The sequence below is a fragment of the Mus caroli genome, unplaced genomic scaffold, assembly GCF_978045245.1.
Source record: "Mus caroli unplaced genomic scaffold, Mus_caroli_1 scaffold_10, whole genome shotgun sequence".
NCBI lineage: Eukaryota > Metazoa > Chordata > Mammalia > Rodentia > Muridae > Mus > Mus caroli.
Window position 1 is genome coordinate 60,624,006 of NW_028227265.1, and position 27,987 is coordinate 60,651,992.

Below are 27,987 nucleotides of genomic sequence, written 5' to 3' on the forward strand. Positions count from 1 at the left end.
TATCAGTTTTAACTTTGTTGCTTTGTACAAAAGACCCTACCTTAGCTTTGATCTCTAGACTGCAGTGTGTGTGTGTGTGTGTGTGTGTGTGTGTGTATCTGTGTCTGTGTGTGTCTGTCTGTCTGTGTGTCTAGTTGATTCATGTTTCATGTTCTTGGTTTTAAAAAGACATTGGTAGTACCAGGTGCAGAGACAGCACTTGGAGGCAAAGGCAGGTGAATATCTATGAGATTGAGATTAGGCTGTTTGTTATATATAGTGAGTTCTCTGTCAGTCAGGGCCAAAAAGAGCAAGACCCCATTAAAACAAACAAACAACAAAAATAAAACAAAGTGTTGGTTATTTCTTTTTAAAGCTTCTTTACAATTTTTTAAAAATTAGGTCCTTGTGTAACATACGACTTTAATCTCAGCACTCAGAAGGCAGAGTCAGACCATTGAGTGTAAGACCAGGCTGGCCTACACAGTGACTTCCGGACCAGTGTCACAAACTGTTGTAAAACGGGCCGGAAAGCAAATTCCTCGAAACCCGGTGGAAAAGGTTCTAACACTTTTTTTATTTATTCATAAACAGCAAAAAGCAAATAAACAGCAAAAGGGGCCGGCACTCGTTCACACACACTTCTCACTAACTAGCTTTCTGGTCTGGCAGGCGTAGCCTGGCTTCTGGCAGCGCAGGTAAACAGGACTCGATGTTCCTTGCTTTGGATCAACTGGAGCTGAGCCCTGGCAATGGGTGTCCACGTGAGCATCCACGTGGGGTCCACGCAGATTATTTCTCGGCACGATGTTATTTCTCAGCACGATGCTGTCTCCATTGGGCCCTCAGGGGATGAGCGATTTTGCCATGCCAGACCTGAGTTTTTAAGCTAAATTCAGCCAATTACAACTCGAGCGTTCCACACATTACTTCATGTGCTTCTTTACCACTCACACGCGCACTCTATGGCCTGGTTTTCATAGTTATCTAGGACCTCAGGCACGGTCCATGGTCCCAGCGTGGGATCAGGCCACCGGTGGGCATGAATTGTTCTTTAATCACTCGCGCCCACTCTCCAAGGCTTGGTTTTCATGACTATTTGGCCTCAGGAAGTACAGCTTCTGGGAGTGCAGCCGCGGTGGCCTCAGGGTTGAGGCTGCTGGCAGCTTTTACAGCATCAGTAAAAATGCCCTCTGAGGCCATGTGTTCTTTACAACCAAGTCAGTTACATAGCGAGATCCTAACTCTTTTTTTTTTTAAATATTTATTTATTTATTATATGTAAGTACACTGTAGCTGTCTTCAGATACTCCAGAAGAGAGCATCAGATTTTGTTACGGATGGTTGTGAGCCACCATGTGGTTGCTGGGATTTGAACTCATGACCTTTGGAAGAGCAGTCGGCGCTCTTAACCGCTGAGCCATCTCACCAGCCCAAGATCCTAACTCTTAAAAACGTTTAAAATTAATTATTTTTTAGTTAATATACAAGATAATGTGGTCTTTTTGCTACGATATACACATAGCACCTGTTCATATCTTCCACCTTCTCCCCTATTGTCCTTCCCCTTTCCCTCCCTTTCTCTCCAAATAATTTCCTTCTACTTTAATGATATATATATATATATATATATATATATATATACACACACTATATATGTCATGCCATATATATTTAATTCTAGATTCCATATCGAAGAGAAAACATGTTTGCTTTTCACTTAATATGATAATTTCCAGTTCCATCTACTTTCCTGCAAATGTCTCTTGTTGTTTTTTACAGCTGAGTAAAAATGCCATTGTGTATATATGCCACATTTTCTTGATCCACTCCTCTGTAGTCTGGTTCGATGTTTTGGCTATTGTAACTACTGCAGCAATAAACATGAATGTGCAAGTTTTTCTGTGATAATGTTGACTTAAAGTCATTCAGAGGAGTATATTTGATGTGCTGTATTTTATTTATTTATTTCTTCATTTATTTTAAAATTTTGAGGCAGAATCTTGCTGTCTCTCAGACTGGTTTTGAATTCATCTTGCTCGTGCTTCAACCTTCTGAGTACTACAAGCATGGACCAGCACTCCTTGGTATCTATTTCTTGATAACTGGAAAGCCTCATATATTTCTTCTCTTGTTTTTTGGAGAATGGGGGAGGGGGTAGGTGGCCACTGGCTATATAGACTTCTGTTACCATTAGGGGGAATGTATTTAGTCCCTGAAAGCTGCCTTCCTTTCTACAGTAGCCAGGATTGCTTCTACCCATCCTACAAAGGCCTCAAAACTACACACCTCCTTGCTTCTAAGGCCTGACTCCTTTTTCTGGTCTCAGCTCACCCAGCTTGTGGCATACACACAAATCTCAATCTCCAGCAGCAGTGGTACTATGATGTAGTTCCCACATTCAGTTTACACCTTTATTTTGGCTGTGCACTATCCCCCTTCCTTGGGTAGCTTTCACCTTCTGGGTCACTTCATCATCACAATCAACTCCCTCTTCTGGGTTTCATCTGGATCAAACTAGCTCTTTCTGGCTTCTTTTACCTTGTCTCTTGTCCCTCTCTTCAAACCCTCCCTCTCCAGACTTCCGTTCACTCCCTTCCCTCTGGCGTCTTAGACTTCTCCCACCTCCTCAGGTTCTCTTCCTTTCCTGTGCCTCACCCATTGAAGTCTTCTGTGTGAGAGGCTGAAGGGTGGGGACGGGGCTATCCCTTCAAGTACTACTTACTCTTCCTGACCCAGTTTAGTGAATCACCCATCTTCTCCATAAAATATTCTTTGTTGCCTACAAACAGGCTTGAGATCAGTATCTTGAGAGGCAGCTCTCCTGAAACATACAACTGCTACTGGGCCTTCCCATTGTTTTTTAATCGTCTTACCCCAGCAAGCTGCTGGATGAGGGCCAAGGGTCAGATCAGTAGATCTTTCTTGACTAATTTAGTTTTGTTTTCTACAAATCCCAGCTTCTTGCTTGTGTAGGCCTACCCTCTTGTGTTATAAGAATTCCAAGACCTCAGGCAAATTGGGGCAGTATGGTACTTAGTACATCTTAGATCCTTTTCTGAAACACAGCTTGGCATTCACATAGAGCCATGACCTCATGCCCATGTCTACACCCACAAAGGTTATGTCAGTCAGTGGTGTAATCATAAATCCACAGCAAGGAGGTTTAGTACAAGTCTGTAGACCCCAGCACAGCCGCAGCTTGACCAGAGATATAGACTAAGGTGCTACAGACGTCCAGGTGTCCGTACTGCCTCCTTGTGACAGGTAGTCTTCATTGCCAACTTAATGAGATTCAGAGTCACCCAGAAGATGGCAAGGCACATCTCCTGTGTCTGTGAAAACATTTCCAGAAGATGGGAGACCTACCGTGGATGTAACTAGCACCACTCTCAAGGCTGGCAGGGGTGGGAGGGCAGGCAGGAAAATACTGGCATTTCCCTTTCTCTGTTTTTGTCATAAATGCTTTCCCTGTCACAATCCTAGCACACTAAAACTGAGAGGCAAAATAAATTTGTCTTCTTTCTAAGGAGTTTATCAACTGTTGGTAATAGCAACATGAAAGTAACTTACCTATTGCCAGGTTTGTAGCAGCTGTGCCAGGGCCACTTAATACTTCCCTGGGTTGGGGATTAAGGATGAAAACATTTGGTGTTTTGTTTTGTTTTGTGACAGAATCTCTCTACATAGCCCTGAATGTCCTAGAACTCAGAATATAGATCAGGTTGACCTCGAACTTACAGAGATCTGCCTGCCTCTGCCTTTTGAGTGCTAGGATCAAGGTGCGCATTTCCCCCACCCCCTATTAAAAATGAAAACATTGTAAGCCAGGCATGGTGACCCATATCTTTCATTCCAACACTTGGAAGGCAGAGGCAGGTGGATCTCTGTGAGTTCCAGGCCAGCTGAGTCTACAAATTATGTTCCAGGACAGCCAGGGCTATTATACAGTGAAACCTAGCTCATGAGATCCATGTGGCATAAAGATAAAATCTATTTCTAATAATTATAGTATAGTACAGAGATAAAGTTTAGAGCTAAGATGAAGGGATGGACCATGCAGAGACTGCCCCACCCAGGGGTCCATCCCATAATCAGCCACCAAATGCAGACACTATTGCATATGCCAGCAAGATTTCGCTGAAAGGACCCTGATATAGCTGTCTCTTGTGAGGCTATGCCAGTGCCTGGCAAATACAGAAGTGGATGCTCACAGTCATCTATAGGATGGAACACAGGGCCCCCAATGGAGAAGCTAGAGAAAGTACCCAAGGAGCTGAAGGGGTCTGCAACCCTATAGGTGGAACAATAATATGAACTAATCAGTACCCCCAGAGCTCATGTCTCTAGCTGCATATGTAGCAGAAGATGGCCTAGTCGGCCTTCATTGGGAAGAGAGGCCCTTTGGTCTTGCAAACTTTATATGCCCCAGTACAGGGGAACGCCAGGGCCAAGAAGCAGGAGTGGGTGGGTAGGGGAGCAGGGCGGGGGGGGGTGGGGTATAAGGGACCTTTGGGATAGCATTTGAAATGTAAATGAAGAAAATATCTAATAAAATTAAAAAGAAAAAAAAGAATTATAGTATAGGATAACAATCCTATACTAAGTCCTGAGCCAGGAACTCTGCTAGAGGTTAGTAATACAGTATTGGATTAAACTGTCTTATAGTCCACCAGAGAATATAGGAGGCAAGAGGAGTTTCACTGGGATGTGATAGATGGATGCTCTTCTAAGAAAGAATAGAGAGCTGGGCATGCCAGCTGCACACCTTATTATCCTAGCATCCAGGAGGTGAAGCCAGAAAGATTAAGAGTTCAGGGCTGGTTGGGGCTATATACTAAAGTCTTATCTCAAATTGAAAAAGGGGAAAAAAAAAAGGAGCAGAAAAAGAGGGTGGGTGCATTTCAAACAGCTTCCCTGTGCTGTCTGGACAACCTCATAGCTTATGCATGGGAGCAGAGCAGAGAAGCCTGGGTGGGTCAGAAGAAGAAAGGAAAGGCTTACAGGAAATTCACAGGGAGTCGAGTGGGAAATGGTGACATCACGGGACTTAGGATTGCAATGCCATATATAACTCAATGGTGGCCACAAAAATTTGTCAACACTAAAAGAGTTTCTGAACATGTAGTCAGAAATGACCCCAGAGATGTCCAGTGCCATCCAGATTGTGCCAGTGAGTGACTCCTTATTCTGTGGACAGAAGGCAGCAGGCCCAGTTGATATAGCTTGGCCAATGGGAGACAAGCTGGAAGGAAAGCATGGTCTTGTATGGGGGCGTGAAGCCAAACAACCCTACCATTTTCTCATGTAATTTTGCTTATCTGTAAAAGAGGACTCTGCCATTCACAGTTATAGTCACAGGACCCTGATGGTGACTACACACAGTAGGTGTGTAATAAATACTTGGAATGTTATGGCAATGCAGTGTTTCTGGCAGCTAATCTCTCCCAGGGTGCATCTGTCTACCTGTATAAGCTACTATGATACACATTCTGGAAGGTGGAACTCAGCAGTGCCTGCCCTACCAAGTTCATCATAGCAAGCCTAGCCCTGTTCTTACCTTGGCTGCCCCAGGAGGAGGCTGTATTCAGGAAGAGTGAACTGTGGCCTGTGAGCCAGAAATCCTGGCTTCTAGAATCAGCTTTTTAAGCTGTGGCCTCAAGAAACCCTGTCTCTTAATGCTGTGAGTACTGCCTGCCCAGGGTCACAGTAGGAACAGATGACATAGAGACCAGGCAGGAGAGAGCACCTGAGCAATGAATGAGTTAGCTGTGGCATCTAACTTCCTGCTTGCCTCCCAAGGCCTCATAGTGGATACAGTGTTAAATATCTGAGGCTGAGGATGCAGCTCAGTAGATAAGAGTGCTTGCCTAGAGTTCATGAAGTCCTTTAGGTAACCCAGGCACAGTGGCTATACTTCTAGCGCTGAGGAGGTAGGAACAGGAGTATCAGAAGTTCAAGGGCATTCTCAGCAATAGAGAAAGGTCAAGGCCAGTCTGTGATGCATAGTTCCTGTCTATTTATTAAAAAATAATAACGGGGATGCCAAACTTCCTCTGCGATCTGCAGCCATGACTGGCCCTTCTGGGAAGAAGTATGGCTCACTCCTGACATACTCGTTAAGGTGGCCTGTGGATCCCAGCTTTTGCCTGTTGTCTTGATGGCATTAAATATTCAGATGAAATGTAAAAGAAACATCCAACTCAAATTCACACACATCCCTAATTTTCTGAGGAAAATAAAACAAGATGCTTATTCCCAAGGAGCTGGTCAGGCTGTGACCAAGAAAGTGAGAGAGGTGCAAAGAAACTCCCCTGCTAATGTGTCTGCAGTGCCGGTGGACTTGAGAGGCCTCAGCTCTGAGCAGCCTTCCAGTACATCAGTACACCATTAGCAGCCTCCAGCCAAGGGAGGCTGATGACCTGGGATTTGATTTCACACAGAACTGACAATGCTTTTCTTCAGAAACAGCCAAGCAGGGTAGTAGTGAGGGAAAGGCACTTCTCCCGCATTCCCTACACCTGCCTGGGCAGCCAGCCTCCTTGGGTCAGGGAAGGTCATTCTTGCAGACAGCCAAGCATGTGGAAAGTTACTGAGAAGCTGTGATGGCATGCCAGGACAGCATCGCTGGGCACAGAAGTGCAAAGAGGTCCTGGGATAGAGCTCCAGTCAGCCTGGTGTCCCTGACCTCTAAAGGTTCACAGGTGCTAAGGGGACAGATGAAAAGCTGGGATGGAAGCTGGGTGGCAACCTGCGGATGCCCTGGACTTCTGAAGAGGTCTCTGGCTTCATCGTTCCCCTGGATACTGACTCTGAGGCTCCATACTCAGAGGGGTCTCAGACCATGTGTTGAATATGAGGCTCTGGCCAGACATGTCAAATAATACTGAAAGAGGTTTTTAACTCAAGACAAGTAGAGACATTAAGCATGGTCCTTGCTGTAGAGTATGCAATATAACACACTCAGGTACACCTGCTACTTAAAGGAACCTGCCTGCCTCACAGAACCAGACAAGGACCAGAGCTGAGAGGCTGAGCCGAGCTCTTGGCCAGGGCTTTGCGCTGCTGTGCTTCCTATATTTTGTAGTCTGCCATTTTGTCACCTCTTACACAGCACAATGCAATCCAATCAGGGCAAACATGCCACACACACACCTTACCACTCACCATCTATCCACAACAGTCGTGCACATACCAGCACACATACACATCGAAGTGGGTAGGAAGGTGCCAGCATAGGGTGGGGACTGACGGAGTGCAAAGCAAGGAGAAACATCTTTTAAAGGCAGCTCTCACTGGGAAGAGAGTCCCCTTGGTATTGCAAACTTTATATGCCCCAGTACAGGGGAATGCCAGGGCCAAGAAGTTGGAGTAGGTGGGAAGGGGAGCAGGGCGGGGGTGGGGGGTAATAGGGAACTTTCGGGATAGCATTTGAAATGTAAATAAAGAAAATACCTAATAATAATAAAAAAAGGCAGCTCTCATATGTTGCTTCCTTCATCAGTCCCATCCTTCTCCACATCTGCCTACCAGTTGGAATTTTCCTTTCTCCCTGCTTAAGGCAGAGCCCTCCTTAGAGTCTTGTAACTGGCAAAAGAATTTCTGCCTTTTCCCTGGTTTTATCTCTTGTTACAAGTTAGAAATTTCGACTTTCTCCAGGGTTGATGACTGACAATGACACTGGAAGTCTCAAGTTGCTGGGGCGCAGGCCCCTGGGTGGGGTGAGACCCCGGATCTCATCCTGAGTCTGAATATTTTTTTAGTGGTACCTTTCAGCCTGGACTGCCATTCCCACCCACCTTTTCTTCCACAGTTAAAGATAGACACAAGCAGGAAGCAGGCTTATGGTGCTATGCCTCTGCCTTGCTGGCCTCAGACCAGCCACAGACCTTGCTGTGCCTTCTTTGTGTGGAACACTCGATCATTTCTGTGTTTAAAAGTTTTTCCAGAGCGGAGGATATAACTCAGATGGTAGAGGACTTCCCTAGAATACTGGAAGCCCCAGGGTTCAGTCCCTACCTAGTACCACGTAAAGGGAGTGTGATAGTCAGTCCCTATAATCCCAGCATATGGGATTTAGAAACAGGAAGATCAGAATTTAAGGCCATCCTCAGCTATATAATAAGTTTAAGGCTAGAAGTTTGAGGCTAGTCTGAGCTATATGAGACCTGGTTTGTTTGTTGGTTGGTTTGTTTGTTTGGGGCAGGAGCTGAGGTGTAGGGGTACCGTCTCACTTTTTTTGTAGCCTTGGCTGGCCTGGACTTTAAGTATCTAACTACCTGTCTCTGCCTCTCTGGGGCTGGACTTAAAGGTGTTTACCCCCAGACCCAACAAGACCCTATCTTTGAAAAACAAAGAAGCAAACAAACAAAACTACTTCTCCAAATGTCATTTCATCTGCAACCTGGGGCTTCCAACCCCCAAGGAGTCTTACCCTGACTGCCAGATGGGCCTCAGGCTCAGATTGCAAAGGGGGTTGCCTCCATGATGGCACAGGAGAGATCACAAGAGCCTCTGTATTCAAAGGATGCCATTAGTGATGGGTTCTTTGCCTCTGGATAGGTAAGTCAGTGGAAAGGATCTCAATATGGACTTAGGAACGGTGACTGGAAAAATCAGAATTTTGGGGCGAGTCACAGAAGTACTCGTCAGAGTTAAAGACCTTCAGGGATTCAGGGAGCCTGAGAGATGTCCAGCCCAAGCAGAGACTTGGGATATCTGGTTGGCCAGATACTGACCACATGCCGACTCTGGTGTCCAGAGAATATCATAGTTCTAACAGTGTGTCAATACATCCCTTCCCCTAATCCATGACCGTTTTATTATCACTGGTTTTTTTTTTTTTCAGATCCTTTCCAACTAGAGCTTAGCCTCAGAGCCATTATATCTGTCTACATGAGATGTCAAAGAGTCTAGCCATCTAGATACTGTTCAACCCTTCTTCCTGTCCTCCCAAATCCTGCTGTCTACGATCAGAATCTCCATTCTTTGATTCATTTTTGCATCTGTCTGTCCTATGTCAGTACTGCCTAGACTGCCAGGCATTGTCACCCAGAGCACCAAGAGCCATATGTGTGAAAGAATGCTTTTGGCTTGCTTTTGTGGGAGGAACTACACTGAAGGCAGCAGGATAAATTTACTTGAGCTTTTCATGTAACTGGGGCTTTATGTTTGAAATGGGAAACATTGGGGTTGGTTGCCAATCATATTCCTGAGGAGAGTTGTCAATCAGCTGCTGCTGAGACACAAACTGTGCACCGATCTGGAGGAAGGCTCAGCTGGCAGCAGAATACCTCGGACCTGCACACAAAAGGCTGCCAGGCAGAGTGGCTTTTGATTCCTCCAGAGCAGTGGGAAGCACAATTGCTTTTGTGCAATGGATGGAATGACTCAGCCTGCCTGTGATTACCCTTTCACTTTCTGCCGTGCTTCTGAATCCAAGTTCACTTAATTGAGGTGTGTGGGCCCTTGCTCTCGACCCACCAGCAGCCGGCTCCCCATTAGCACATCAGTACCCTCAGTCTTGCCTCTCACCTCCCACGCTCCCCACCCCTTCCTCCTCTGCTACTGCCTCTTTTTTTTTTTTTCATTCATCTATTCACTCAGAAAATATGTATTGAGCTGTGCACATAGAGTCCTCCAGGCATCTGAAGCTTGCAAACTGGGCTCACCTCCTCTTCTACCTTGCTCCCCATTTCACCCCTACCCCTGCAGCAAATGGGGGCGGAGGAGGGGTATCAAGGACAAGAACTGAAACACTGGAAGGCGTCCTGGATAGGAAAAGCTGAATCAGGCAGAGCAAAGTAGGTGGTGTGGGGGTGAGGTTGTCAAAGGATACTCAATAAGCCCAAGGAACATGCCCCTTAGCCCTTGAGAGATCTCTTTTGGAGAGCTGCCTGGAGGCCCATCTGGTACAGCTGGCAGATGCCTGGGACTGCAAGATTCAGCTGCCTAGGAGAAGATGCTGTGAAATCATCCCTATTACAAGGGGAAAGTGTAGGGAGTACCTGAAGGACTCTCTCTCTCTCTCTCTCTCTCTCTCTCTCTCTCTGTGTGTGTGTGTGTGTGTGTGTGTGTGTGTGTGTGTGTGTGTGTGTATGTGTGTGTGTGTGTGGCGGTGTATGGGTATGGATATACTTGTAGAAGCCAAAGGTTGACACTGGGTGTCTTTCTCCATTGATGTCTACTTTATTTATTGACAAAGGGTCTCTCTGTAAACCTGGACCTAGCTAGTCTAGTCAGGCTGCTGATTTCTAACTCCATGCTTGCTTTTATGTGGCTTCTAGAGATCCAGACTCTGGTCTTCAACACTTGCACAGTAAATACCATATGCACTGAGCTATTTCTCCAGTGTGAGGACTCACTATTCTAACTTTGAAGACACACGAACATGGAGTTCTTGCATCTTTCCACACTGCCTCCTGAATGGTTGGCAGTCACTCTATTAGTTTCCTTTCCCATTGTTGTGGTGAAGTTACCTTCACAAAAGAAGCTGAAGGAAGGAAGGAAGGAAGGAAGGAAGGAAGGAAGGAAGGAAGGAAGGAAGGAAGGAAGGGCTTATTTTGGAGGACTCATTGAGGCATCATGAAGCAGTCCACATTCTTTCTAGTTTCTTATGGGATGGAGGGCCTGCTGAGTTGCATAGCCAGATGGTGAAGAGGGAAAGGGTACCACTAACTGCTCTCCCTGGGCTGTGTGTGAAAACCATGGCATCAGGTGCTCTCCCATGGCTGTCACATGTCATCTACAAGACTGGAAGAAGAGAAGAACAATACTAAGGCCTCCCTCCTTCTCTCCCTTTATATCATCAGGGACTTGAGCCCATGACATTGCAACACCCTTATAAGCCCGGCTAGAACTTTCTCATATACGTGCCCCCAGGTCTCTCTCCTGAAGCCTGTCAAGTTCTCAGTCTTAGCCATCACAGTCAGCAGCCTTTTATTTTATTTTTTTTTTTTGCCTTAATTTTGGCCAACATATATCTATGCCATTTTCTTCAATGCTGGTAATGGCTGGAGTTGCTCTCAGCTGTGGTTATCTGACACTCAAGGAAACGGAGATTCATATAGATAGTGATTCTTATATCCGATGGGAGTGGGCCCATCTATCTGTGATCCTTTGTTGAGAGCAGGTATGGTCTGTAGCGACGTGGGCCCTGCTGAACAGAGTTGAATGATCTCTTCCTGTGTACCTCTGCCAGCCAGGAACAACAGTGGCAAAGTCCAGAAAGTAAAATGAGGGGCCTAGAGGTGAAGTGAGACAGAACCCAAATCAGCTCAGGTTCCCTAACTTCTAGCCTAGCATCCATCGTGAGGCTCCTCCCAGAGAACAGCCATCTTTCACACTGGACTCTGAAAACAAAGGAAATTGTTAAAGCACAGGGCTGGAAACAGTGGCCTGGCCAGACAGCCTGTTCTTCCAGTGTCTGAGAGAAGGGGCAGACAACTGCAGACTGAAGCATTCCTATACTAGGGCCAGCAGGGCCCTCTCTCTAAGCATCTTGGTCTTTCAGCTAAATCTCTGTTGTTGGTTAAACTCCTCCTAGAGTCTATCTGTGTACCTGACATCTCTCTCAAATCCTGGAAACAGATTTCCCCAGCTTATATTTCTTTGTCTTGGCCAAAGGCTTTGAGCAGGACTACTCTGGGGTGGTAGAAGGTAAATTCACTTCTCTCCGAGGTGATCAGTTTATTCAAACATCTGCTTAGAACAGGAGGCTGAGCAATGAGCCAAGACAGGCAGGGATGTCAGCTTCCCTTGGAGAGGAAATGGCTAAGAGGAGATTCCGGTTCTTCAGGTGGACTTTGCTTTCTATTGCACGTGCCCATGGTCTGTCTCAAGGGACTGTGTTTATGAATGAGTTCAGTAGAAGGGAGTTTAATGTCAAGAAAATAAGGACGTGGTTCCTATAGCCAAGATGAGAGCTTTCTCTTGGAGGGATGGGACAGAGCTCTTACCCTACCCAGAAGCTTCTAGCCATGCCTGGAGATAGGACTCACAGGAACAATCTTACAGATACTCCCTCCCACATACACACATATATTCATAATGACGCACATACACACATAATGAAACACACTCAAGCTCACACACTCATGTTCTCACTCTAAAACTCATATATATTCTTGTACAGACACACTTGCCTCCACACTCATACAATCAGGCTTGCACTAACACATGTTTACCCATGCACTCATGCACACAGTCATGCACAGTGTTGCTTACAACCACACACTTTCTCACAAAGACAAATGTGTTCATGTTTACGCATATACTCATTGTCTCATGCCCATATAATGCTCTTATACATTTTACATTCACACATGCTCTTATACATTTTACACACACACACACATACACACACACACACCACTCCATATATCACCCATAGAGAGCTGTTCTATGACTGGTCCTTTCTATAAATGAAACCCAGGTGTTCTTGTCCTATTAGTATATAAAACTGAGTTGCCAACCTGGAATTTGAGGTATGATCTGGCATACTCCCTTCACACTTGAGCCTCAGTATAGCCTCTAGATCATGAAGCATTTAGGTATAGGATGTAGAAGGTCCTGGTACCCATGTTATAGAAGGTCCCATGAACATGGTATTTGTCCCTCATGGCTGCTGAAGAGTTTCTACTAAAGCTTCTTCATGCCCAGGCTTCCTCCTACCCCTCCACAAGGTGTCATCTCTGAAGAATAACCATAGCTACAGAGCCTGCCCTACCTTAAAGTGACAGACCCTCCTGGCCTCGCCTTGGGGCTTTCTGTATCTTCCTGTATCCCTTCTTGGCTAATAAGTAGCTCAGGTACCAGCTGCCCTGGAGGGATTCAACTAAAGGCAGGGGCCTATAAAACCTAGACAGCTTTCAAGACCTCATTAGAGTAAAACTTAGAAGAACTCTCATGCATGTATCAAAGTTGTCATATATAAGAGAGCTTTGGCAGCACAATGGCTAGGTGAGCAGAGAGCATTGCAGTGTGAATGCCTAGGAGATGCTAGCAACATAATAACATTTGTATAAGAGCCACAGAGCATTTATACAGAATGTGTTAAAATGTTTTATGATACAAACATGTTCCTGTGAAATTCCTGGAGTTGGCTTCCTTTGGGCAGAGAGCTTGGGGTAAGGGGTTAGGGAAAATGTGGAATGGGAGTTCAACTCTGCCCTGTTTTATTTCCAAACTCAACATATCAGCACTTTAATAGTTGTCAATACTTCATGGAGTACTTGAATTAGGGGTATTTTTCTTTTTAATTTTAATATATATATTTTTTGAGCTGGGTGGTGGTGGCAGAGGCAGCAGCACACGCCTTTGTTTCCAGCACTCATGAGGCAGAGGAAGGTGAATCTGAGTTCAAGGCCAGCCTGGACTACCAAGTGAGTTCCAGGACAGCCAGGACTGCACAGAGAAACCTGTCTTGGAAAAAAATTAAAACATAAAAAATAAAGCAAACAAACAACACAAGGTTTATTTCCCATGAATGAGTGGCTTCCCCCCCCCCCCCGTGTGTGTGTGTGTGTGTGTGTGTGTGTGTGTGTGTGTGTGTACTTTGGATTCCCCGGTGCTCTCAGGGATTATGCAGGAAGTGTTGGTTCCCCCAGAACTGGAGTTACAGATTGCTATGAGCCACATTGTAGGTTCTGGGAACTCAGTTAGGTCCTTTCTTAGCCTTTCCACTCCCTTGGGTTAATTTTGCAAGAGTTTCTGCTTTAAAGAAAAAATTGTATTAAAATAAGAATAAAACACAAGTTTGAGGGGGCCTAGTAGATCGCCAGGCACCAGATCAGCCAGCCTAAGACATAGTACCATGGTCACAACTAGGGTCTTCCCCATCCAAATATTTGGTGACCCCCAACTCTTTTTATTTTCCTAACACAGGGCTGTGCTATGTAGACCAGGCTGGTCCCAATGAATTCTTCTCTTGTCTCAGTCTCCCGAGGTATCTCATCCCTGTTCTCACCTAAGGGTCAGAGTGAGGGCTTTGGTCATCTAGGCCATTTCCTGTGCTGGTGTAGCTCACTCAATGCAGGCCGTGGTTGGAGGAGGGTGATCTCTGTTGCTACCAGGAACTCATCTGTGAAGTTCCTAAGAGCTCGCAGGGTCTAGGCTACCCTGCCACATTTAGAGAGGCTTTTTCCCCTCTTCTTTCCCCCATCCAAAGTCTCTTAAGATCTTTGTGGCCCCTGCTTTTCCCCTTGGCCAGTGAAGACTTGTTTCGAGGGCTTTGGAATGTGCCTCTTTGCCCTGTCCTTGAAGAGGAGAGAGGTAGCAAGTTTGATGGGGGTGAATTACAACCACATTTGCTAGAATGTTCTCTGAGTTGATGGTAGAACAAGTCTAGACACCTAGAGAGAAATAAGCTTGCTTTCAAGTGACTCCTAGAGTAAGTAACTTTACAGCTCCCTGAGTGCTAAGTCCTGAGGGTGATGGGCAGAATGTATGGGTAACGGGCAGGGCTGCGGTCCTTGGGACCAAAGGTTGTCCTTTGTCCTTTATCCATCCATCCCCTTTACTCCCAGTGTTCTTTGTCTTCTTCCAGTTCTGAGCATGCAGCACACAACTTGTGCCCAGTGAGTCGCCCAGGCTGCCACCCCGAGTGCCTGGAACCGTCTTGGTGTTTGTGCATAGAGGAATTGCAGGTGTGGCTGGGGGCTCTGGTGCTCACTTCCTCCCTCAGAGTCTTTCTCAACCCCAGAAATTCACCTTGGTCACTGGCATGGGAACCAAACATCTCTAAGTCTGCATCCGCAACTGCGTGTGATAGCGTGATCTGTGTTTACCTATCAGATGGTGACATGCAGGCCTAAGGTTCTAGCCCTGCATTGCTCAGTGGTGAGCGGACTGGCCAAGCTCTCTGAGCTGCTATTTGAAGCATTGCTTACAAAGAGAGATTCTTATTACTTTTATTTTATTTTATTTTAATTTTATGTTTTTTGGGTTTTTTTTTGTTACTGTGCAAAGCTGCAGTGGCATAACTAAGGATCCCAAACCAACTTGATCATGTCCTTTTCAGAGTTCAAGGCCACAGTTACTCCTTCCCTTTTCTTCCCTCCAGCTCTCTCCCACAAAGCCTTTATTCCCCACCACTCCATCAAAAGCACTCTTGTCAATGACACCTGCCCATGGTGACCACATCTATTGACTAATTCTCACTTGCAAACTTACTTAAGCAGCAATCGGCCAACCGACCACCATCAGCTTCTGGATGAATGTGTTTCTTTCCTCACTATTGATTTTCTTGATATTTCTTGCTGTCTCTCAACTTCCTGCCTCCTGAGCTTGCTCCCTGACTCGTATCATCCTCAGACTGCTTTATCAGCTATCTCTACAGAGTAGCATCCTTTGCCTGTAAGTCTGATGCTCCAGTGCCTCCCTCACAGTCTTCACAGCCTACACAGCCTACTCCATCAAGCCCAGATGCCCAGGGAGTTTTCTAAACTCAGTCTTAAACCAAACCTTTGTTCTTCAGCTCAGCTCACCTACCGCGGCCCAGCTTGTGGTCTTCATGTTTTCAATGAGTGACAAGTCCTTGCTTCTGGCTGCTCCATAAAAACATTAACATGAAAAAAATTCTAATTCTAATTTATTTGCTTTTTTCTCATTCTCTCTCTTTGTTTTTTTTTCATGTGTGTGTGTGTGTGTGTGTGTGTGTGTTGCACACACATGCATGCTAGGGATAGAACCCAGGTCCTTGTGCTTGCTACGAATAAAAGCCTGGACTCTGACAGTCCCAGTAAGCTAGGCTCCCTCCTCATCCATCCTCAGTATACCAATTAAAGAGACAGGCACTAGTGGAAGCAATCTGAGGAAGGAGGTTTATTTAGTGTGGACATGCTGAGAGGAGGAATGAATGAGGAGTGAGTGACACTCCTTTTCCAAGTCTATCTTCGGAGTAACTGGTTTGAGGTTTGACTAGAAGGCTAGGGGTATACATAATCAAGCAGTCTTGGTAAAAGGAGTGGTCCTATCCATCATGGGCTCGGTCTCTTGTGCAGAGTGCTCCAATAAGTTGATCCCTTTGCCCCACTACTGAGAGTCCCAGGGAAAATTTAATTATTGGGATCTTTTGTTTCAGTGACTCCCAGAGTAGCATCCCTGTTGCCGGGGCAGTCACATCATCAGTGAGCCTGATCACATCATCCCGCCTCCCAGAGCCACCAGAACCCTTCTTGATTTCTCTTTCTCTCACTCACTTTACCAAATCCATTAGCAAATCTTATCAGACCAGCCTTCAAAGTACATCTAAAACAGTTCCCAGATACTCCCAGCCCAAATGAATTAGTCACTCAACAGCTGAGACCCTCAGCAGCCTGCTTACCCTGCGGCCATAGTGGCTTTCCACAGCACAGGAGAGGAAGTCACCCCTTCCTTACATCCTTGCCACTCCCCCTTTCTGTCTCAGTCAAGCTAAAATCCTTGCAGTTGTCCAGGCTTCCGGCTCCCTGGCACCAACCTGCAGGCTCTCTGCCTGCTGCTGCTTCTCCAACCGACTCTGCCAACCCAGTGGCTCTCCTGTCTCCAGGATGATGTCCCAGCTGGTCCCAGAGAACACACTCTGCCTCGAGCACTCAGGCCTTTTGTAGCGTCTTAAAACTACTTCTCAGATTCCCATGGATTGCTTCTCGTGGAGTACAATTCTGACATTACTTCTCGTGGAGTACAATTCTGACATTCCTGCTGCTATGACAGAGGACCGTGAACAGGATACTATATAAAGAATATAGGCATATTCAGCTCACAATCTGAAGCCTAAGAAGCTCAAGAAGGGTAGGATATTCACATTGGTCAAGACTTTCTTGTGTCAAGAGGGGTGTTTTTTAGTGCCCCCCCCCCATGTACAGGGCAGCACATTCCAGATAGAGCAGGGGTCTAATTGTGTCTCTTTCCTGCTCCTGCTCCTGTTCCTTCTCCTCCCCCTCTTCCTCCCCATTCCCTTTCTCCTTTTCCAAGAAGACAGGTTCTTACTGTGTAGCCTAGCTTTTTCCAGTCTTTAATGTGAGATGCACCTAGCCCTGAACTCTCCATCCTCTTGTCTCTATCCTCCAAGTGCTCTGTGCTAGCACACCTGGAGGTCCTTCCTCTTACAGAGCCACCAAGGCCACCATTAGGCTCCTGCATCAAGATTTCCTCTAATCCTAGTGAATTTAAATCACATTCCCAAATACCATAACCATATGACATTGGAGATTATGTTTCTAATATATATGTAAATACTGAGGGGTGCATCTAAACTCTGGTACTTCCTGGGCGTACCTCCCTTCTCAAGCTTCCTACATAAGCATCCTGACTTCTCCTTGACATAGTACTTAGCACAGTACTTAAAATGGGTCCTGTAGATTGGGTATGAACTGTCTAACCATATGACACTATGAATGAGTCCCACAATCACATGCAATACCCCAGTTTCCACTGTATACCCAATACATACGCAATGCCTCACCCTGACCTGCTGATATCATAAGAATGATAATAGACTCATAGAAGAGGAAGAGCTAGCCTCTGACGTACCCCTCGTTACCATCCAGGTTTCACGACAGGCATAGCACTCCTGCAATCAACATAGTGACAGTGTGGTGCCTAGATCTATGACCTCTCTGTGTCTCTTCACAGGTCCATGGCTCTCCCAGGCTCTAAGAAGCTTTTGCTCTGACCACAGTCCCCTGGCTGAGCCAGGACTACATTTTGCTGCTCCAGTCTCTCCAGGCCCCTCTTGTACCCTGAAGGCCCTTGGTTCCGTGTCACCATGGGCAGTGTGAGCAGCCTTATCTCAGGCCACAGTTTCCACAGCAAGCACTGCCGTGCTTCACAGTACAAGCTGCGCAAATCCTCCCACCTCAAGAAGCTCAATCGATACTCAGATGGGCTGCTGAGGTTTGGCTTCTCCCAGGACTCAGGCCGTGGAAAGTCAAGTTCCAAAATGGGAAAAAGCGAAGACTTCTTCTACATCAAAGTCAGCCAGAAGGCCCGAGGCTCCCATCGCCCAGACTACACAGCCCTGTCCAGTGGGGACATGGGGGGTCAGACCGGAGTAGATTTTGATCCAGCCACCCCACCAAAGCTCATGCCCTTCTCCAATCAACTGGAAATGGTAAGTGAGGTTCCTTGACGGGGTGTTTGGGTAGAAGAGGAGAGGGATTTACAACAGGATGAGAGGCGGTAGGGACGAGCACCCTGATGCCCAAGTGTCTTGATCTCCACGAGGCCCGATCAGCACTGGTGAGAGCGGAAGTATTTGGCCTCACTGCAGAAATCAAAAGTCTATCCCCAAACCAGAAATCTTAGGTTTTTCCCTGCAGCAAAGGGCAGAGGGGAAATTCAAGCCTTTCTGAGCTCTACTGGGACATAGGCTGCGTGGTTCAGGTAGGCCAAATGGCAGCAAGTTCACAGGCTAGGGAAGAAAAGAGGCTCTGTTATCACCTGGAAGACTGGACAGGAAGATGAGGGTACTCTCTAGGGCCTTATGGAAGTAAGTATTCTCACGTGTGCCCTACCTGTGGTTTCCAGTTCCCTTGGCTAGAGAAGGGATTTTGTTCTTATGGAATGAGGAAGGATGCCTCCCTCCAAAGAGTTCAGTACAAAGAGCTCCCTCCAACAGTTCAGGCCTCTTAAACCTCACTACTACTGCACACTGGAAACAGTTCACCAGTCCGTGCTCATCTGTGGCAGAGCCGGTGGCGTTAAAGCAGAGGTTTAACACCACTTACCTGAAATGCTTGGGGACGGAAATGCCAGAGGGCTCAGGGTTGTTGTCTTTCAGATTACGAAATATTTGCACAGACATAATGAGATCTTTAATAACAGCGATCATAACAGAAATCTGCCTGCCTCTGCCTCGCAGGTTATGTGACTGTAAAGGGATGTGCCATCATGTCCAGCTAAGAGTCTTGTCATTGTCATCATCATCTCCTCCTCCTCCTCCTTAAAAAGATTTGTTTATTTTTATTTTATGAGTATGATTTTTTTGCCTGCATGTACATATGTATACCATGTGTGTGCCTGGTACCCACAGAGTGTGTCAGATCCCCTGGAACTGGCAATACAGAATGATTGTATGCCACCGCTTGAGTGTGGAGAATAGCATCTAGGTCCTCTGGGAGAGCAGCTAATGCTCTTAACCGCTGCCGCTAGCTCCCTCGGAGGGTTTCTTAAGAATGGTGGACTGAGCTAGGTGAAATAGCTCAGCAACTGAGGGCTTGCCACCAAGCCCGAAAGCCGGACAACCCAACTTCCACATGGTGGAAGGAGAGGACTCCTGTAAGTTGTTCTTATCTCCATGTGTTTTCTGTGTCATGTGTGTATACACACATGTATATACACCTATACTAACATGTACAAAAGAGTGGTGTTCTATACTCAGCCAGTCCAGAGCATCTCATATGGTTTGCTATCAACCAAACGGTTTCCCTTGGGCGCCAAGCTCAGGTAGGCTCATGAGGGTCGCACACGTGCACTCACAGTAAGAAAAGGTAAGGTGAGTGTGGAAGAGGCACTCAGGTCTGTGTGGTTCTTTGCTTCTCCAGAGTTCAGACAAGGGGGCAGTAAGGCCCACTGCCTTCAAGCCTGTGCTGCCACGGTCAGGAGCCATCCTCCACTCTTCACCTGAGAGTACCAGTCACCAGCTTCATCCCATGCCTCCAGATAAGCCCAAGGAGCAGGAGCTGAAGCCAGGCCTGTGCTCCGGCGCACTGTCTGACTCAGGCCGGAACTCCATGTCTAGCCTGCCCACGCATAGCACCACCAGCAGCTACCAGCTGGATCCTCTGGTCACCCCCGTGGGGCCTACCAGCCGTTTTGGGGGTTCAGCTCACAACATCACACAAGGCATCATCCTTCAGGACAGTAATATGATGAGCCTGAAGGCTCTGTCGTTCTCTGATGGGGGCAGCAAGCTGGCTCACCCAGGCAAGGCAGATAAGGGCTCCTCCTGTGTGCGTTCCCCACTCTCCACGGATGAGTGCACCATCCAGGAGCTGGAGCAGAAGCTGCTGCAGAGGGAGACTGCACTACAGAAGCTACAGCGCAGTTTCGACGAGAAGGAGTTTGCCTCTGGCCAAACCTTTGAGGAGCGGCCACGGCGGACTAGAGACGAACTGGAGTGCCTGGAGCCTAAGAGCAAGCTGAAGCCACCCTCACAGAAGAGCCAGCGCACACAGCAGGTGCTCCAGCTGCAGGTGTTGCAGTTGCAGCAGGAGAAACGGCAGCTAAGGCAGGAGCTAGAGAGCCTAATGAAGGAGCAGGACCTGCTGGAGACCAAGCTGAGGTCCTATGAGCGGGAGAAAACCAACTTCGCCCCTGCACTGGAGGAGACCCAATGGGAGGTAAGACAATGGGAGGTAAGGTCCTGCCAGGGCTTTGCTGACACCTGCCATCTCCATGCTGGCAGAGCAGTATCAACACTGAGTGTTCAGGCCAGTGCAGCTAAAGACAGCTTTATGACCAAGGAAGGGACTCCTGAGTGAAGTAGCATGGGGATGCTCTGAGTCAGCTCTGTGTTTCCTGCTCATTCCATCATATCATCCTCACGGCCCTCAGTCATTGGACATAGCCTCATCTTTGATGGGAAAGCCAAAGCCCAGACAACGGAGGCTCGGCCAGGCTGCCTAAGGGCTGACCTCACTTATGGGAGACACCTGTGCTTGTCTGGTTGAGGACCCGAGGGAAGGATTAGACCTAGTTGGTGCTTTGGGGGAAAGAGTCCTAACCTTGGCCGTTAGTGGTAGGTCTCAGTGATGGGATTGCCCTTCTTTTCTCGGCGTAAGTGCAAAGTCTGCTTGGTCAGCTGAGATTTAAACACAGGGGAGGGAGAAAAAGGACAAACACCTGGTCACATTCTTGGGACAGGCTTTGCTGTTCTGTTTTGCCTGATACTAGGAGTTAAACCCAGGGCCTCACATTTGCTAGAGAAGCACTCCATCAGCCCTCTAGTCACTTTGGAATGACTCATGTGAGTCTGGCCTAGCTGGAGAGCAGTCAGGGTCCCCACATGTTTCCTGCTAGTAGGAGAGCATCCCTGGGTAGTACACCCCACACACTCCCGTGGCCCAGGCAGGCAGGGATAGTATGTGTACATTCGTGCTGTCGTTCACTCCAGAGACTTCTCTGTAAGAAAAGATGACGATTGTTCTATTCATATGGATTAGCATCAGGTCTGGATGGAGTGGCTCACTATCAGCACCATTGCCCTGACTGCTAAGAGCTTCCTGTCCTCCCACCCTGTGAAGTGACAAGTAGTCACAAGAAAGGTGAAGAAAGGAACATTTTTTTTTTTTTTTTTTTTGCATCTCAGAGATAAGTACTGAGTGTTGACCTTTGTCATTCATCCTTATGGTCCAGTCTGGAACTAAGCTGGATATTGCCGTGATCTCATTCCCACCTTGGTTAGTCAGTATACTTAGCAAAACAGCAACGACGACGGCGATGATGATGAAAGGGTAATAACTAATGACAGAAATATTGTTATAAATCCATTTAATTTACAGAGACTTTAGAAAATGCTATGTTCTTCCAGCTAATCCTTATAATCATTTTGTGATGTAAGAATGTTACAGATTTTCAGTTTATAATTAAGGAAACTGACACACCAATTAGCTATGATAGCTGGTTAAGTGATTTGGCTAGCATCTTATACATATAAAATATAGATGCTAAGATTCAACTATAAGAATATGGGCCAGAAGTTCACATTTTTATTACTTATTGGGGGAAGGGGCATGTACATACTATAGCCCAAATGTGGAGGTCAAATGTCAACTTTTCAAAGATGGTTCTTTCTTTCCACCATGTGGGTCTCAGGGATGGAACTCATCAGGGACGGAGACAAACATGTTTGCCCTGTGAGCCATTTCAGTTCTTTTTTAGTCAGAACTGGGAAGAGGTATCTGAGACAGGCTTAATATGTATAGGCTGGTGTGTACTACCACTCCAAACCATAGCATGACCCCAAATAATGCTTATGGCCTCAAAGTGCCAAAGCCCCAGAGACACAATGATCTAACCCAACTCTGGTCCAACTTTGATGATCAATGGATGTTGAAGTGGTGGAGAAGCCAGGAAGGGAGGAAGACCACAGTTCATTGTTTGGCAGATGGATATTGGACATGGCCTGTGGGCCAGGTTGTATGGCTAGCTTTGGGGGCACAATAGGACAAGGTGAAATGGTCCTACCTGAGAGATGAACGCAGGGTTAGGTAAGGTTTGGGTGTTTGCTCCCTGAAGCCAGTATCCCTGGTGTTAAAGGCGGGTGGTAGAGCTGGAAGCCGTGGATAGAGTAAGCAGGTGATTATTGAATTGCATAGAACCTTGGGTTTGGCATGCGGAGCCTGAACCGGACATGAGGGAGGCACTTGGAAATGCATGCAAGAAAAACAGGTTGTCTACATGCAAAAGAACTGTTTGTGGTGTCTTGTCAGGAGCAGCCTGAGCTCTTTAGGAAATAGTGATGTCATCTTGGTTGGGATAGTGCCAATCACTTCTGGCATTGACTCTCACCCTTTCTCACCCCACCCTTGACAGGTGTGCCAGAAATCAGGTGAGATCTCTCTTTTGAAGCAACAGCTCAAAGAGTCCCAATTAGAGGTGAACACTAAGGCCAGCGAGATCCTCAGTCTGAAGGCACAGCTGAAGGACACCCGGGGCAAGCTGGATGGAATGGAGCTGAAGACACAGGACTTGGAGAGTGCCCTGCGCACCAAAGGGCTGGAGCTGGAGGTCTGTGAAAACGAACTGCAGCGCAAGAAGAATGAGGCAGAACTGCTGAGAGAGAAGGTGAACCTTCTAGAACAGGAGTTGCTGGAGCTACGGGCCCAGGCTGCTCTGCATCCTGCACCCCTGGGGCCTCCAGGGGTTGGGCTCACTTTCTCAGAGGACATCCCTGCTCTGCAGCGGGAGCTGGATCGGCTGCGGGCCGAGCTGAAGGAGGAGAGGCAAGGCCATGACCAGATGTCCTCGGGATTCCAGCATGAGCGGTTGGTGTGGAAAGAAGAGAAGGAGAAAGTGATCCAGTACCAAAGGCAGCTGCAGCAGAGCTACTTGGCCATGTACCAGCGCAACCAGCGTCTAGAGAAGGCTCTGCAGCAACTGGCCCGTGGGGATGGTGCAGGGGAACCCTTTGAAATTGACCTGGAGGGAGCTGACATCCCCTACGAGGACATCATAGCCACTGAGATCTGAGGGGCTGCTTAGGGGTGGAGGGTTGGGGACTGGACCCAGAAAGCAGGGAGGACTGAGCCTGTTCAAAAAGACATTTTGAGCCCCTCTGAGAGAAGCCACCTCTGGGGCCAGATGGTGATTAGGGGTCACCACATAGCCTTTCTCCCCTCTTGCCTTTTTCAGCCTAACTAACCCTGCTGCTTATAAGACCTTGATCTGCGAACCCCAAGCTCTCCTAGAGATGTGCTCAGGGAGCTGGTTGAGGTTTCTCTCAACTTTGGTCTCATTCAAAGTAGTGAGAAAAACACTCCATCAGGAAAGGGAGCAACTGCCATACAGGCCAACTGGCCACCTAAGGACAGAAACATTTTCCCTGTCACCCCTGAGCCCCTACGATCCCCTGGGCATATTGGGGTGCCTTTGGGAATAGAAAGAAGCCATGTGTAACCAGAAGCCTTGGACCCTGCCTTCACTACAGCCTGTTCTTCTGTCTGTGGAGGTGGAGGAGTTGTGTTGCCACATAGTTGAGCCAGCAAGTCATGGGAGGAAGGGGTGGATGGACAGTCTGGCACTACAGAACCTTCATAGGTCTCAAGAGGTCTGGGTGGGAGGTGAAGGGAGAGAACCAAAGCAGATAGGGAATCGAGTCTAAAATGAGCTGCGTAGCCCCTTTGACCTCAGTGACCACTGTTTTTAAAGCCATAGGCATTGGGGTCCTGGATGGGGTACAGGGAAATGACATGAGACATAGATTCCCAGCTGTGCTAGGATATCCTCCTCAGTAGCCAATGTGGAATTTTTTTTTCCCTGAATACCAGGCTCTTGCTTGGATCCAGAATAGCCCATCCACTTAGATAGTGTATATGGGATCTGGGCATTAGCCTCCCTTGTCTGTGACCCAAGTCAGCAGTAGCTCTTCCCTTTATAGAATCTTCAGAGTCCATAGATTGGGAAGGGTCACTAGTGTGCCAATAGGCTGCAGTCCAGGTAGGAGAGATATGGGGTGCATACAAAGAGCCTTATAAATATCCCAAGCCACCCACTCTCCTCCCTCCATGTGGCGGCACCCCGTGTTGTAAGAATTTAGTCTAGAAAGCAGCATGTGAGCCTGTGGGCGCCTGGCCTTGTCTTTTGAAGATATCCAGATCTAGGGGCAGAGGGAAGTGCAGTTGCTTAGTTGAAGGAATTATCTTCTCTCACCTTCCCCCTTCCATTCTGTGTTTTCCAAAGCAAGCCAGATCAAGCAGGCAGCCAAGCTGCTCCATATTCTATTTTTGGCCCTTACCACAGCTGTTGTTGGTAGGGCACCCAGCCCTTGCTGGATTCCTGAGCCATGTGCTTGCCTGGTGGGCGGGACCCAGGATATAAGAGATGTAAGGGAGGGTCTACATGCTTGGTAGTCCAGGAACCAACCAGTGTTCTACCTCCCTAATGCTGGTCCTTAAGAGTCCCTGGGTGGATCCAAGGCCTAGTGACCTTGTCTTCCCATGGGCTTTTTCCCCTTCCTAGTGTCTGCAGGCTAAGGTGCCTCCTCCATAGGTGGCCCTGCTTTCTGTACCTGGGGTTAGGGTGGCCCTCTCCTACTACTGACTTTCAATGGCACACAATCTCTGGTCTACCATTGCTCATAGTCACATGCTCATTTAAACCTGGAATCTGCAGGCCAAAGATGACTCCCCCAACATGCAGGGCCATACCCTTCACTGGGCACAGGTCATAGCCCAGTTTAAAAGCCCAGGCCTCAGTTCTTTGTTGTGTACCAGTCTGTGCCTTGTTTGAGTCCTTCCTATTGAGACTGTCCAACAGAAGGAAAGAAAGGTGGGGGTTAGCTGCTTCTCCCTAGATTGAAGGACTCCTTCCTCTGAAAGAACAGCCAGAAGTCCACTTCTATGCCATGGAGTCCTTGCCCGGGAAGAAGCAGGCCTGTGCTCTGTATCTGCACAGGGTGCCTTCTACTCACCGGGGGTTCTGCTCACGTCACTGCCCAGTAGCCCTGCCCTGATCATCTTTGAGACCTCTGCCTGGGAATTGTTTAACCTTTAAGATGGCAGATACCTTCCCAAGACTGCTATCAGTCTGAGATCCCAAGGTAGCTCCAGGATGCAACTGTGCTATAACCTAACATCCTTGCCTGCCTTCCTGTGTGCTTTCTTTCGTTTTCTGTCCTAAAGCATCCTCACAGTTTGTGGTCCATGCCCATGATGGATGGCTTGATGGAACAGTGACTCAGGTGTGCGGGTTCAGGGCAGACAAGTAGCCTGCCCTGCTTTGTCTCTCAGACCCATACTGCTTCCCAGAGGTGTCTGATTCCAGAGTGTTGCTGCTCTCTGAAGGAAGAAAAGGCCTTGTAGTGTCCAGACTCCCACAGGGCACCTCCGTGCTTGATTTGTCCTCTCTAGGTACCCTTGAGCTTTAGCATGATGACATTTCGGGGGGCTTAGCATCACTTCTCTGAGTGACACTTGCTGATCTGCTCGTCCCTGGCTCCAGCTTGGGCTGTGTCTCAGGTAAGAGAGATGTCCACGGGAAAGCCAGGCTGGACCAGAGATTTCCCTAGGACCTGAGATCTCCTCAGATGCCACCTAAGGCCACAGTGCCCCTCAGTGGAGACTGCTTTCTTTCCCTTTTGAGCACTGGAGCCCTCAGCAGGCTGCTTCGGATGGACTGGTGTTTGGAAGACTACGTACACAGTTATTTTTCTCTTCCTTGTTTCTGGTTTGCTTTGCTCTTGATGGCTTCGTTTTGTTTTATTTTTGAAGTTCTTTGTCGGCTCTGTAAACTATTTCTGCTAATTTTATGTTTTTATTTATGAATAAAGAATGCCATTTCTCATGTCTTCACAGTCACTTTTGGCTCTTCAAGCTAATCTCTGCTCCTCTACTATGATATTCAGGCAACTCCTGGTGGTCTCTCCTTTTGGAACCACAAAGACAGTGTCCCTTTGTGCCAGCTGAGGTGCTCCTCACTTAGACCCCTTGAGGAAGGCAGCCCTGTGACCTGGGGAACCCTATGTTCACCAGTCTGGTGATCTTACTTGTGACATGGGCAGCCTCTGGGCTGACCCAGAGGGGAGGAGGGAGGAGACCAGGGGGCAGTGACTTCAAAAGCCTGCCCCTTCCTAACCCCAGCCTCTCCCCTCCTCCCTCCACCAGCTGCTAGCCTCCTGGCCAGCCTTCGGCTCAGTGCATATGGCTTTTTGGCAAGGAACTAGAGTAACTATTGTCAGTCCTCCAGGCCCCTAGGTGAGAGTGCTGTTAGCATAGCCACCATCTGTCCTGCCTGCCTGGTACTACTCCCTTCCACCACCACCACCACCACACACATACACACTCTCTCTCTCCAGTTCACCTTGATGGGCATTCCCTGTTTTGAATTCAAATCCTAAACCCCAAAGATAGCCACTATGGTAACAGAAGAGAGAGGGATACACAAAGAGAATTAAAGGCCTATAGGTATAAAACAATGCCTCTGGGAAAGGGAAGGTCAGTCAAGGCTGCAAGATCTCTTCCTAGCCCCAGCTAGGACTGTGCTATTCATAACAGCCTTACAGGACCGTGACACTGGATGACTGGCTCCTCCTTTTCACTGGGGGCAGGTCCAGAGGAATTAGGCAGGACAGCCAAGCTGCCAACTTTAGCATAAGCTCAAAAGTCTTGGCAGCTTCCACTTTAACATTCTTGGGAGCCCTGGGTTGCCACGTCAGAAACCTCTTATTCTGCTGTGCAAGAACGGACACCAGCATCACAGCTAGAACCACCCAGGACCAGGCAAATGAATCCTCATGAGATGCATCAGGGATTTATTTCTTTAGAGGCCCTGCCAGCACCCTGACCCCAAGAACCATAACCCTTAAAAAGTTTTTTTTTTTTTTTAAGATTTATTTATTTTCATATACAAAAGCAGAACTCTGCCAGGGTTGCCTCACTGTAGACAGACAGCAAAGTGGGGAGCAGTTTGTCTCCCCACACCACCTCCTCATCCCATTCTGATCCAAACAAGGGGGGGGGGAGGAAAAAGAGAGAACACTTCTGACAGCAAGCAACCCAGTCTCAGCCTCCACCAGGCTGCTCAGACAGCACACAGTTGCAGCAGATATTTTTATCCGACTGTCTTAAAGTCTGTGCACACCATGTGTGAGGAGGGAGACCGAGCAGTCCGAGATCCTCCCTGAACATCCTCAGCAGCAGGACTTTACTCAGTTAATTCTGGAAGGCCATGCTGTCTCCAAGTTTTTCCCCAGCCCAAGTGTTGCCTGCCTTTCCTTCCTGAGTGCTGGGATCAAAGGCGCGTGCCACCACTCCCAGCACTCTCAGCTGGAGTTCAAGGTCAGCCTGCTCTAAACAGAAGCCGATATAAAAGAGACCCTGTCGTGCTTGCTTCGGCAGCACTTATGCTAAAATTGGAACGATACAGAGAAGATTAGCATGGCCCCTGCGCAAGGATGACACGCAAATTCGTGAAGTGTAATAATAATAATAAAATAATAATAATAATAATAATAATAATAATAAAAGAGACTCTGTCTTAAAAAAAAAGAAAGAAAGAAAAACACCTAATGAAAGAATCCTTTCTTCTTAGGGAGTTTACATTCTACAAGCAAGCAGGCTTTACAAGGATCATAAGCAGGGTGGTACATGCTGGCTGTGTAGACAGTGATGTGTCTGAAGGGGATGTGGCAAGGCCCTTGGTACAGAAAAAGGGAAAATCTCACCTTGGATCTCCCCTCAAGTCCTTTTTCTTGAGGACTCTTCTTGGCTCAGAGCCTCAGTAGACACCTTCCTAGTGAGGGAACCTGCAGTTCTCCTCTGACTGCTGTGCCCTGGGCTGCAAGCCCCCTCTGTACTCCCTCCCCCA

The 27,987-nt window shown here is 47.5% G+C and overlaps 1 protein-coding gene and 1 non-coding gene across 3 annotated transcripts in view; both read left to right on the plus strand.

The window, feature by feature from the left end:
- The window catches only part of Lzts1 (leucine zipper tumor suppressor 1), a 51,400-nt gene extending 25,433 nt beyond the window's left edge, over window positions 1-25,967 (plus strand). For both annotated transcript variants that reach the window (XM_029481011.2, XM_021170936.3), the window contains 3 exons: window positions 17,596-18,073; window positions 19,506-20,303; window positions 22,498-25,967. In XM_029481011.2, the coding sequence (XP_029336871.1) occupies window positions 17,729-18,073; window positions 19,506-20,303; window positions 22,498-23,154 (1,800 nt within the window). In that variant the 5' untranslated portion in view covers window positions 17,596-17,728 and the 3' untranslated portion in view covers window positions 23,155-25,967. The remainder of the gene's footprint in view (window positions 1-17,595; window positions 18,074-19,505; window positions 20,304-22,497) is intronic.
- Window positions 25,968-27,502: 1,535 nt separating this feature from the next.
- LOC115031872 (U6 spliceosomal RNA) lies at window positions 27,503-27,609 on the plus strand. The gene has a single exon (XR_003837508.1). It is a non-coding gene; the product is annotated as a U6 spliceosomal RNA (small nuclear RNA).
- Window positions 27,610-27,987: the final 378 nt, after the last annotated feature.